General features: G+C 44.3%; 1 protein-coding gene across 1 annotated transcript in view; it reads left to right on the plus strand.

Moving 5' to 3' along the window:
* The first annotated feature begins 643 nt into the window (after positions 1–643).
* The window catches only part of LOC109471708, a 61,201-nt gene continuing 48,902 nt past the window's right edge, over positions 644–12,942 (plus strand). Inside the window, exons 1-2 of the mRNA XM_019771048.1 lie at positions 644–668; positions 5,898–6,085. Of these exons, the coding sequence (XP_019626607.1) occupies positions 5,917–6,085 (169 nt within the window). The 5' untranslated portion in view covers positions 644–668; positions 5,898–5,916. The remainder of the gene's footprint in view (positions 669–5,897; positions 6,086–12,942) is intronic.

Genomic DNA, 12,942 nt, shown 5'->3' on the forward strand with positions numbered 1-12,942 from the left:
AGTAGCCTCTACCAGGCCCCTCAGGATACTACAGTGGCCGCCTGAATTCAGAGACGACTTATTATTATTTTTGATTGACGTCAGATCTGCACAGACAACTAGGCCTGAGGCCACAGACCAGTTGACTGACGTCAGATCCGCAACACGCCCAGACAACTAGGCCTGAGGCAGATACAGACTCACAGGTACCCATTGTTTAAGGCGGTCTAACCAGTTAGCGCCGTCATTAGCAGGGCTTAAGTCCCACGGTCCGGCTCGGCCCCATTTTGCCGTGCATTTTCCCCGGTAAAACACAGTAGAAGGACAAGAGGTTGTTAGCTTTTGACGGGCGTGAGGTTTTCTTGTGGCGGAACAAGATTTAACTGGCAAAGTCCTGTGAAAGAACGACAAGACTTGAGCAAGACCGTCACCAACTCGGGGTCCGTAGTTGGGGGGTAGAGCAGCGGGGCTCGGGGCCTTTCCCGACCGCGAGTTCGCTCGCCCGGCCCCGCCTAGTCTTTCCGAACGGTCCGCGGCAGAGAAAATTCGCTCTAAAGGGAAGGTTTCTGGAAGGACGTGACCTTTCAATCTTGAGGAAGGAAGAAGAAACCGGCGAAATCCAACGCGAGAAACTTCGAGCCTTCGAGACTTGAACAAGGCCAACTGTTTTTCTACCTGCTGATACAAACGTGAGTTTAAACATTTTCCCTCAGTCAGTAGCAGGGCTTGAAATGCTTTTTTTTTCAGAAGCTCCGGTTGCCCATCGATATATCAGGTTGCCGTTAACACCAAAAGTTTATTTGAGAAGGCAGCTGTAAGCCAGCCTCCTGTTAGCCTGGTATCCAGTCTGATCGTGGTCGGGGCCGAAAGAGCTCTGTCCCGCCCGCCTCACATAGGTTTCCCGGTGTGTATTTCACAAGAGATTGATTAGCCCTCCACCAAATCCCCAAGCATACTGTCTCTTATAAGCGTAACGCTCCTACCGGGCGGCCTGTTGCACTGGGCGGGGTGAGCTATTAGAGCCCACGAAGACACAACCTGCCTGAACACCCTCACATAAGACTGGATACCAGGCTAGCCTCCTGTATTAAAAAGTATCGGTCACATGCTGGCGGAAATAGGATACGTCAGTGTATTTCAGAAACTGTAAGCCGGGCTGAGGTAAACTTTAAAACATCGCATCGCTTTATATATGCAAAGAAAAAAAAGGTGATAACTAAGTTAAACTGCACCAGGCAACCAAGCTGCAAGCATCTCTAGTAAGTGTCGCACAGAAAACTTGCCTTGTGTGGCGAGAGTGGCTGGGTATTTTGCACCCTGAGTAGTATCCTTTTTAGACTCCTTTTCTAGACTCAAACACCCAAATAGACTACTTATGGTGTATCTGTGGGCGCGTCTTGTTTTGCTGTATCCTTGTTTTGCTGCATTCACGTGGGGTCGTGTGGCGTAGCGACAGAGTGCTCGACTCGGAATAAGACGTCCCGGGTTGGAGTCCTGACATGCCACCGATCTTACAAGTGCCCACTTAACACCACTTTCCTCACTTCGTTCAGGTGAAAATGAGTATTGTATTGTCCCCTGTGTTGGTGGCGGTATTATTATAAGTTCACAAAAACTTGAGTGTGCCGTCGCCACGTCTTGTGATTAGATATTGGAATAAATAAAAAAAAAGACAAGTGCCGAGAGACCCAACCTAACTTGCAACACTTTGAACTCTTAAAGCGACGTTTGTATACGATTTCTAAACATCGCTGTTTTCAACATTTTCTTTCGCTATAAGCCTGCATGTACCTGGGTTCATACTGACTTTTGGGAGAACAAGATCAATGTCTTTGCGCCGCAAAACCTGGCCAAGATACCCGAACGAAAACTGCTATTTGTTTACTTTTATTTTAGGAGCCTCCTAAAAATACAGCGGGCCTGCCGCAACTTATTCTCGCGCTGCGCTGAGTCGCCTGAAAAGCGAAATAGCGACGCTCATATGTTAACATTTATTGAAATTGACAATCTAGATGAGAAAATTTCAATTACTAGTATCTATATTTACAGTTTGGGCATTTTTTGGCACAAAAATGTTACATAATATCGCAGAGTCGTGTAACCTTTTGTTTAGGGACACCAAATTTTCAGACTTGATTATTTGTCACATTTATTTAGTACGTATTTTTATTCTAAGGGAAAAACGTGATAATTTAAAAAGTTGTGATAAGTAGTTTTTGAAAGGTTGTGGCAATTTTTTTTACCACAATCAATCTCTACTTGGAAAAAAAATGAGATACCATGTCCTTATCTCATTTTTTTTCCATAGAAGACTCAATACAAAGTCTGTTTGGAAAAAAAATGAGATAACACGTCCTTATCTCATTTTTTTCCATACAAGAATTCAATACAAAGTCTGTTTGGAAAAGAAATGAGATAACACGTCCTTATCTCATTTTTTTCCATACAAGAATTCAATACAAAGTCTGTTTGGAAAAGAAATGAGATAACACGTCCTTATCTCATTTTTTTCCATAGAAGAACCTCACCAACTCTCTATATGGAAAAAAAAATGAGCTAAGCAGTCTGCAAGCAGATGGTGGCCATATGGCCGGTATTCCGGTCTCCCAGGATTCCATACCCTCCAAGCAAAGGTTGGGTTTTGAAATTTTTTACGTCTAAGTCTAAATAATAGACAGAGCACGGTTTTGAGGCCGAATACGTGGATATAGAACTGCCCCGCCCACCAAGGGGATTTTGATACATACATAACTTCATACACTAGTAGTAGTACTTGATTTTGCTTTATAAATCTTTGTTTAGATAGTGTTACTGTCTCGCTGTGTCTCTGGCCGGTCGTTAATCAGACACCGCCAAACAACTCCGAGATGATTGTCAACATGTGTGTTGGTCAGCCATTGAGTCTGCTTTGGTTACACTGGGCTGTATGCTGGACACTTAGCCTCTACCAGGCTTGAGGCGCGGCTGGAAATAGAAATATGGGACAAATAGAGAGATAACACGCCGAGGGAGTTTACAGTTTCCCGGCCCGAGATGATAGACGTAAAAAATTTCAAAACCCAACCTCTGCTTGGAGGGTATGGAATCCTGGGAGACCGGAATACCGGCCATATGGCCACCATCTGCTTGCAGACTGCTTATCTCATTATTTTTCCATCATTATTTTTCCATATAGAGATTTGGTGAAGTTCTTATATGGAAAAAAAATGAGATAAGGAGGTGTTATCTCATTTTTTTTCCATAGAGAGTTGGTGAAGTTGCTATATGTTGTATAAAGAGTTTCATATGGAAAAAAAGGGATAACTATTGGAGAAAGAAATATCACGCCTTTTTTAATTATCACGTTTTTAGGTAAAAATAAATTTACGTACTAAATAATCTCAGTATCTGGCCAAGTTCGCATTGAAATCTGTGTTTCCGGGGTGGTTATGACAAATGAAAGACAACACGGTGTATTGCATCACCCTCAGTTCCAGCCAAGCCCTCTCTGGCGGGATTTTGTTTTTGTCTTTGGTTCAACTTGATTTATTATATCCTGACACCTGGTACAAAGCAACTCCTGAAGCGTAGTTATCTATAACTGGTCACGCCCCTCCGGTGCCCGCTTAGGAATTTTGATAGTTTTGTTTGTTGGCGTCTCTGATAGAAGAACAACACTTCTTTTCATAAGCGTCTCTTTATGACAATTTTGAGTTGTTTTTTGTACTCTGCTTCTTGAGCTGAAGTTTTATGGTAATTAGCTGTATTTCATTCAGAAAACTGTCAAGCATTTTCTCTCAGTAGTCATTTATAAAGTAACATACAAATATCAACATTGTGTGCGTGCTTTAGTCGTACAAAGCATTTGTGGGTAAGCGTATGACATAGAAAGAAAGGAGTAACAGTGTAACAGCGGCGAACGACCCACTACGGGAACACTAGACACACGCGACAAGACCCAACCCAGCTAGCTGCGATTTGAACCCTTAAGAACACCTGCTCGAGCGAGTCGCAGTCCTAGACAATCGCTTTTGAGGCTGACATTGATGCGGTTCAAATCATACTGGGGCGCATTAAGAGAAATAAGAAAAATGCTTCACTTTGTAATCTACAAAACGATTGAAAAGAACAACAGTTGTGGTTTGACCGGCGTGTCACGCCCACTTTTGCACTGCGCCCAGCGAAGGCCCAGAGAACTGCAGCCGACTCACCCTGACTGCCCGTTGTGATATCCATGCGCCTTTCTCCGTACGCCACCCGGGCAAACCTCAGGTTCCAGTTTACGCTTGGTAAAATACTGCACACCAGTATTATAATATTGGGCAGTTTCTGCCGTAGCACTTTTATGTAAGATTTCTACAAAGTTTGAATATTTTTGGGACTAATTTTTCACACTGGAGCCAAAGAATACTGCGTTCTGCGGCCTGAAGGTTGCAGAAAAACCGGTTCTTTTGGGCGGCTCTGTGTATCACACCCCATGATCTATAGATAAATATAGCTACCTCCATCCAACGTTCATGACCGAAGCATGTCCAGATCGTGAGTTATGGAGACCAGAAGTTCCTCTGCAGTACCAACGGAAGCCACTAGGGGGCCCAAAATCTTATCATTTCTAGATTTAGTCACACCCTACGGACCCACTAAGTGTAAAACCAATCCATCCTGCCATTCTTGAGTTATCTTGTTGACAAAATTCAATTCACTAGGGAATGCATTTAATCGTCTGTCTGAGTAGTACTAGTATGTTTGCACTCTGTTTATGATCTTGATATATATAACGTTCGATTTGTTCTAGGAACTTTAAGACAAATTGTAGAAGCAACCCACCATACAGTAGCCTCTACCAGGCCCCTCAGGATGCTAAGGTTACATGTGTGTAGAAGTAACCCACCATACAGTAGCCTCTACCAAGCCCCTCAGGATGCTAAGGTTACATGTGTGTAGAAGTAACCCACCATACAGTAGCCTCTACCAGGCCCCTCAGGATGCTAAGGTTACATGTGTGTAGAAGTAACCCACCATACAGTAGACTCTATCAGGCCCCTCAGGATGCTAAGGTTACATGTGTGTAGAAGTAACCCACCATACAGTAGCCTCTACCAGGCCCCTCAGGATGCTGAGGTTACATGTGTGTAGAAGTAACCCACCATACAGTAGCCTCTACCAGGCCCCTCAGGATGCTAAGGTTACATGTGTGTAGAAGTAACCACCATACCGTAGCCTCTACCAGGCCCCTCAGGATGCTAAGGTTACTGGTGTGTAGAAGTAACCCACCATACAGTAGCCTCTACCAGGCCCCTCAGGATGCTAAACTGGTGTGTAGAAGTCACCCACCATACAGTAGCCTCTACCAGGCCCCTCAGGATGCTAGGTTACATGTGTGCAGAAGTAACCCAACATACAGTAGCCTCTACCAGGCCCCTCAGGATGCTAAGGCTACCTGTGTGCAGAAGTAACCCACCATACAGTAGCCTATACAAGGCTCTTTAGGATGTTACCCATCAAATTACATGCTCTTGCCTATGCGAAGGCTATTAGCTTGGTCTTGATCTGGGAGAGGGACTTTACCTCTCCAACACTAGGCTGTTGTTTTTCCACTTTTTGTATCAATAAGTATTAATTTTATATTCGGCATTATAATGATTATCATAAGTGCAAATCATATAATTAAGTCAAACATGTTTAAGACGCCTACCCAGGGCCCAAGGAAATGTGGCCTTCTTAGAGATTCTGAAGTGGTCTTTTTACAAAAAGCATGGCACCAACACACAGATTTCAAGGTTTATGGGAAAAATATGGGGACCGAGAAAAAAGCAGTCGTCATGGCCAGATGTTGGTTTGTAGAAGTGGTCGCTTGGGCAAGTTTGACTGTCAAACACAATTTCATTTCAAGATGGAGAATGCTATAATTATATAATATTTCCCCCTCCACTCCACAGCTCAGCTGCGGCCGTCAGGATGGAGGTTGACCTGTGCACCTACAGGGCCCGGATAGGCTGCTTCAGGAACCCGGCGTTTCACCCCCTGTGCTGCTGGCAGTCATGTTTGCTGGTGTGGATGGCCATCTCACAACTCATGCTGAAGCTTGCAGGGGATGTGGAGGAGAATCCTGGGCCCAGGCAACAGTGAGCATACATTATCATATTAGACTTCTTTGCAACATGTTTGTGTATATGTCATTGTAAATCTTTAAGTGTTCTCTGTGATTTTATTTTTGCAGTTTTCGTGTTGACGGCTCCATTGCACAATCATGACATCATAATTTAGGTACATGTAGTACAGTTAATCTCCAAGCAGATTCTTACAGACTGTAAAAACTGTATCCAGCTCCAAGGGCAAATGATCACTCCTGACCAATGGATGCTATCTTACACCGTAGGAGCTGCTTATATAGAGATTAACAGTAACAGTTACTACTGTTAGTACATGAGCGAAGTTTCACTTAGCCTAGCTGGTAACCAGTCTATGGTGGGCTTAATGGACTGTGCAGGAGATAATACTTGTGTACATACAATGATCTTATTAGTTACAATGTATTAGAAATGGAACTTTAAAAGGGTTACAAAGCTAATCATGAAAACACCATAATGATAAATTACTTTTACATGTATCATTTTTATTTTCTCACTATTATTCAATTCTAGAAATATCGACATGGCTAAACTGTCAAGCATTAAAAACGAGATGAAGCCAAAAGAATGGGACATGACTCACATTAGGATGGGGAAAAGAACTCTCTTGACACTGGACTTGTCTCATGAATATGGTAGATCTATCGACACTCCGGCCAGTCAACTACCCGAGGAAGTTTTTGAACTAAAGGAATTGGAGGCTTTGGATTTGACAGGCAACACGAACATTGATATCTCCGATCAGCTGACCAAACTGACCAATCTAAAACTGTTGTGTTTAGATAACTGTAACCTTGCCACAGTCCCCGCTGCCGTGATGAAACTTCCGCAGTTAGAAATGCTGGTCCTGAGTAACAACGAGAACATCACCCTGCCGGATGAGATGTCGGGTCTCAGCAACCTCACTGCCCTGGACTTAAAACGCTGTAACCTGGACACAATACTGCCTGTAGTGCTGAAACTGTCAAACCTACAATGGCTGGATCTAAGTGCGGACTGGAAGTCAATGTTGAAAATCTCCCTACCAGATGAGTTGTCTAAACTGAACAAGTTGAAAGTGTTGAGACTACGTTACCGTAACCTGGACACAGTTCCCCTGGTAATACTGAAACTCCCCCAGCTGGAGGAACTGGACCTCAGCGGGAACAGCGGGATCCACCTGCCGGATGGGCTGGCCGGGCTCACCAACCTCCGGGTACTGAAACTAGCGGGAACAGGCATGGAGACAGTTCCTCTGGTAGTGGGGAGACTGACACAGTTAGAATGGCTGTCCCTGAGCGGTAACCAACTACAGACGTTACCCGCGGAAATCGGACAGCTCACTAATGTCAAACACTTGGATCTGTCCTACTGCAAGCTGCGCACACTTCCACCTGAAGTGGGGAGACTGGCACAGTTAGAACGGCTGGACCTGAGCGAGAACCAACTACAGACGTTACCCGCAGAAATCGGCCAGCTCACTAATGTCAAACACTTGGGTCTGTCCGACTGCGAGCTGCGCACACTCCCACCTGAAGTGGGGGGACTGTCACAGTTAGAATGGCTGAACCTGAGCAATAACCAACTACAGACGTTACCCGCGGAAATCGGACAACTCACCAACGTCAAACGCTTGGATCTGTCCGGGTGCGAGCTGCGCACACTCCCACCTGAAGTGGGGGGACTGACACAGTTAGAATGGCTGGACCTGAGCGGTAACCAACTACAGACGTTACCCGCGGAAATCGGACAACTCACTAACGTCAAACACTTGGGTCTGTCCGGTTGCGGTCTGCGCACACTCCCACCTGAAGTGTGGAGACTGACACAGTTAGAATGGCTGGACCTGAGCCGTAACCAACTACAGACATTACCCGCAGAAATCGGGCAGCTCGCTAACGTCAAACACTTGGGTCTGTCCGGGTGTGGTCTGCACACACTCCCACCTGAAGTGGGGAGACTGTCACAGTTAAAACGGCTGAACCTGAGCCGTAACCAACTGCAGACGTTACCCGCGGAGGTTGGGCAGCTCAGTAGCTTACGTGACCTTGACGTTGGTGGAAATCCACTAATAAAACCACCAGTTGAGGTTTGCCGTCAGGGGATCGCTGCTATCAGACAGTACTTTGAGGAACTTGGACGCTCGGAAGAAAAGGAAAGCCCTCATTTGAAAGTTGTCGTCTTGGGAGAGAAAATGGCGGGAAAAACAAGCCTGATACAAACGCTAGACAGGGGCAAGTCCACCCTGACAGAAGAAGAGGACCGCACACACTATGTAGAGATAACTCAGTGGGCACCTGATGACAACATCAAGTTTGAAGTGTACGACTTTAGCGGCCATGACGTGTACCATCTCACTCATCAGTTCCTTCTGACTCCAGATGCCTTTCACCTGTTATTAGTGAACCTGCAGACATACAGCTGCAGTGAAGAGAGATACACAGAAGCCGTGGGGTATTGGTTGGACACACTGAATGCCCGCGTGCCGGGGGCGGTGGTTACAATAGTGGGCACCAAGAAGGACAAGTGCAGTGAGGCTGAAATAAATGGTAAAGTGAAGGACATCGAAAAAAAGTTCCAAAAGCAGATGGACACATGGAAAAGTAATACAGAGCGCCAAATCACGACACTCAACAAAAGATATAAAGAGGCCAAAAGCATTGAGGAACAAAGGGAAATAAAACAGCAGATAGAACATGCACAAAATCTCCTGGATAAACCTATGTGGCTTACAGATAAACATGTGCACTGCATCAGTTCAGCAGAACCAACATCTGGGTTGGACTCACTAAGGAATCACTTACTGGAATCGGTCAATGATACGTCACTGTTTCCTAGGCTTAGAAAGATCCTCCCGCGGACATGGGTGGAGTTTGAACAGCAGATGCTCGAGCTACGTGACAAGGGAACAGAAGAACTGGAAATCACTACAGGTGACGGTGATGACTCGCCAACAGACGATGATGACTCTTCGTCTGACAATAAAGACTTGTCAACTCTGAATCCTCAAAGTGACAAGAGACCAAAGTGGATGACGCGAAACGACTGTTTGCAGCTAGGGAAGTTTGCAGGTCTCACGGCGGACAGCCTGGAGCCAGTCCTTTTTCACCTGCAGCAGGTGGGAACCATCCTCAGGTACACGGACATACCGGATCTCAAGGACTACGTCTTCCATGATCCTGCTGCCTTGATTGAAATCTTCAAAGATCTGTTCCATCACAATATCGAGGAACTTTTCAAAACACCTGGACTGAAGAATGCTGATTATACTCGCGGACAGCTCAAGGTTTTTGAACAGGATCTACGTGACCGTGGACTGATCCAGAAGAAGGTGATGACATATATGCTACCACCAAACATCGATCCTGACGTTGTTACAGCTCTGATGCAGCATTTTGGTCTTTGCTTTGAGTTGCAAGTCAAAGACAAAACTGATCCTTCCAAACATATTTGTCAGTACCGAATACCTTGGTACCTGGAGAAACAAATGCCAGAGGATTTAAAAGATGACTGGCCAGATGACGTACCAGAAGATCAGGAACAGCTGCAGCTGGTGTGCAACATCACAGGATTCTGTCCTCGAGGACTGTTTCAGAGGTTCAGCGTTGGGATCCATCCACTTGTCAAGGACAGGGTAGACTGGAAAGATGGAGTCATGGCCTACAGGCAGGACTACCCCGTACTCTTGTGTTCCAAACCTGTAGCAGACGACACATACATCACCATGGCAACCAGAGGCAGGCTTGCCCAGGCAGATGAGATGTGGGGCGTGGTCCACCCACTGCTGGAGGTGCTGGTCCAGCTGCTGCAGGAGTGGCCAGGTGTGCTGTACGCCCTCCACGTCACCTGTGCGCACTGCATCAAGGCAGGACTGGACAACCCGTGGCAGTTCGAACTGAGGGACCGGACTGCAGAGGACGGCCGTGACGTCAGGTGTCGCAGGGTCAGGAAGAGGACTTTAACGTCAGCAGACTTTGTGTACAGACCGGCCAGATTATCCGGTAAGTTAACTTTATATCATTAGCAGTAGATAATCTTTCATATGGATCTTGTTCCTCCCTAATAAGTAATCATATGATATTTAAGCTTTATACCTTGTAGATACTTTAGAAATTACATCAAATACTACAAAGACTTTACCCCAATGACTGACATTTTCTGTTTTTCCATATTTGCAGCTGTCGGACGTGGATCAGCCCCGACTCGAGTGAAACTGTCTCAACAAGAAAATGTAAGTAGCAACAGCAAATCAACATAACATCAGCCAACAGTTAAAATATGTTTTGTAGTTCATTTTTTTAATATATTTATTTAATAATAATATAGATTCTTAAAATGTGTTTCTGGTTCAATTTTAGTTAAGTTTGTAGGAGTATTTCCATTTGTTGAGTCCCTTTAAGTGTATGCTCAGGTCTAGTGGTGATGGCACTATGTATACCAGGTCCTGCGCTATGACAAATGTTTGTTTGTTTCGCATAACCGGTAAACCGCCTTTTAGGCGTAACACACCAGTTCCAGTTTTGTACAGTAAGTGCGTGGGGTGTGGCTCTCCCAAACACGGGACCTCCATTTAACGTCCTATCCGAGGGACGTCCCTAACTGAAGCTTAGGTAGTCATTTACACCTGAGTGAAGTGAGGAAAGTCGCGTGAAGTGACTTTCCCAAGATTCAAACCCGGGATCTCTTGTATCTGAGTTGAACACTCTGCCGTTACGCCACACAACCCCACTTGCTTATTACCTTCGCCAAGAAGGTTATGTTTTCAGGGGCGTTCGTGTATGTGTGTGTTTGTGTGTGTGTGTGTCTGTCTGTAAACACGATAACTTGAGAAGGCCTTGATGGATTGTCTTGATACTTGGTAGGTGGGTAGGTCTTGATGAGACCTCAAAATGATTAGATTTTTCGACCCCCTAGCGGCTTATTATGGTACTGCAGCTGAACTTCCGGTTTTGATATCTCATGATCTAGACATGCTATGGTATTGAAATTTAGATGGTAGGTAGCTCTTGTGCTGGGAAAGAAGTGACGTGAGTTTAGGCCCCCTAGCGGCTTGCTCTGGAACTGCAGGGATAAATTCTTGAAAATATTCAAAAGGGGATAACTCAAGAACCGGTTGACGGATCGTCGTGATTTTTGGTATGTAGGTAGCTTACGTGATGCTTAATATAATTATGTGACAATTATGCAAATATGGATGTAATTTGCATAATTTATGGGGAAATTCTATAAATCAGCTGCATTCCATGATAGGACAATTGAAGCTTGTGACATTGGTAATTGACAACGAGAGAAACACAGGAAGATATTGATTATGTTAAAAAGAACTTAATTTGCATAATTAATGAGAAAATTTTATAATTATGTAATGATAACTGCCTGGAATTTCATACATTTCGTATTTGAAAGTTAAATTGAGGTGAACATCATTAAACATAATTTATTGAAATCAGGACCTCATTTGCATAATTTATTAGGAAATGCTAGAATGCATTCTTTGTTAATATAAGACTTTTTGTCTTTTGGTTGAGATTATGATAAAACAATATAATTCATGAAAATTAGGTTCCTATTTCTTAAATCAGGGGGGAATAATCTAATCTAAACTTTGTCAGTCATAAAGATTAACATCATTTGGCGAAGGTATGAGATCGGGGAACTCTAGTTTATGCTATAATGGTATGGGGTCGTGGAACTTTAATTTATGCTATATTTGTTTGAAAAGGACTGCTACAAGATGACCTCCGACCCGCGCGGCGTCGCGCTGATCATCAGCAACACCAACTTTACGGACCCGACAAGAAACAGGCCGGGAGGAGCGAAGGACCTGGACAGACTCGGGGAGATTTGTGGGAAACTCAAGCTGCAACAGGAGATCAAACAGAACCTTACAGCACAGGTGGGGCCCATCGGTATCAGAAGCTGTTGGTTTCTATGTGTTGGAAAGTAATTGTCCTAGCTATCTGTTGTCTTAACATATAAGAAATTAGAATTTCTTATATATTGTATTAGCCTCCTTTGCAGACTTGTAGGGTGCAGTGTTATTTTTTTCAGTTAGCGACGCGAGTTATGCCGCGGAGGGATGATTTCGCTGCCCAACCGTCTCTATTTTAAATTACGATTTCTTATGGTACCTGATATACTCTCCAAGCAGAGGTTTGGGTTTTGGGCTATTTTTAACGTGTTTTTAGGCTTTTTTATCGGGTTTCTTTTATGCACTTACTATATATAGAAAAATAGCCCAAAACCCAAAACTCTGCTTGGAAAGTAACCTGATACAAGTAATTGAAATCAGAGCTGTTCAAATACCATAGGCGCTATTTTTGCTAAAGACATTCTAGGTATGTTGCTCTATCAGTAATCCAAAGTGGACATTACACATTTTTATCTGCCACTGTACCTCACCTGTCACTAAGTCAGTAGAGTTATTATGTACAATGTATTTATAGTATACATGATTGTATAACATTCCAAGCACAAACAATGATTACAGTTTCCCATTGCTTCAGTTGACAATCATCTTGTGTTGAACCCACAGCAAATTGCAGCTGTAACAAAGGACGTCTCCAAGAGAGATCACAGCAGCTACGACTGCTTCGTGCTGTTCCTGCTGTCCCATGGCACAGAGACAGGCGTGTTGGGCACAGACGGACAGCATGTGTCTGTGGACAGCATCATTTCTAGTTTCCAGGCCTGCAAGAGTCTCGTGGGGAAGCCGAAACTTTTCTTCATCCAGGCCTGCAGAGGAGGTGAGAATCATTTACGGAAAATCGTGGCTAAAAGACCCGAATTAAAACCATCCAATTAAGACAGAAACATCTTTGAACTTGTTTTTCACATTTACAAAATTAGGCAAATGTAATACTTGTCTGTAGGA

This window comes from Branchiostoma belcheri, unplaced genomic scaffold, assembly GCF_001625305.1.
Source record: "Branchiostoma belcheri isolate BF01 breed outbred unplaced genomic scaffold, Haploidv18h27 scaffold255, whole genome shotgun sequence".
Lineage (NCBI taxonomy): Eukaryota > Metazoa > Chordata > Leptocardii > Amphioxiformes > Branchiostomatidae > Branchiostoma > Branchiostoma belcheri.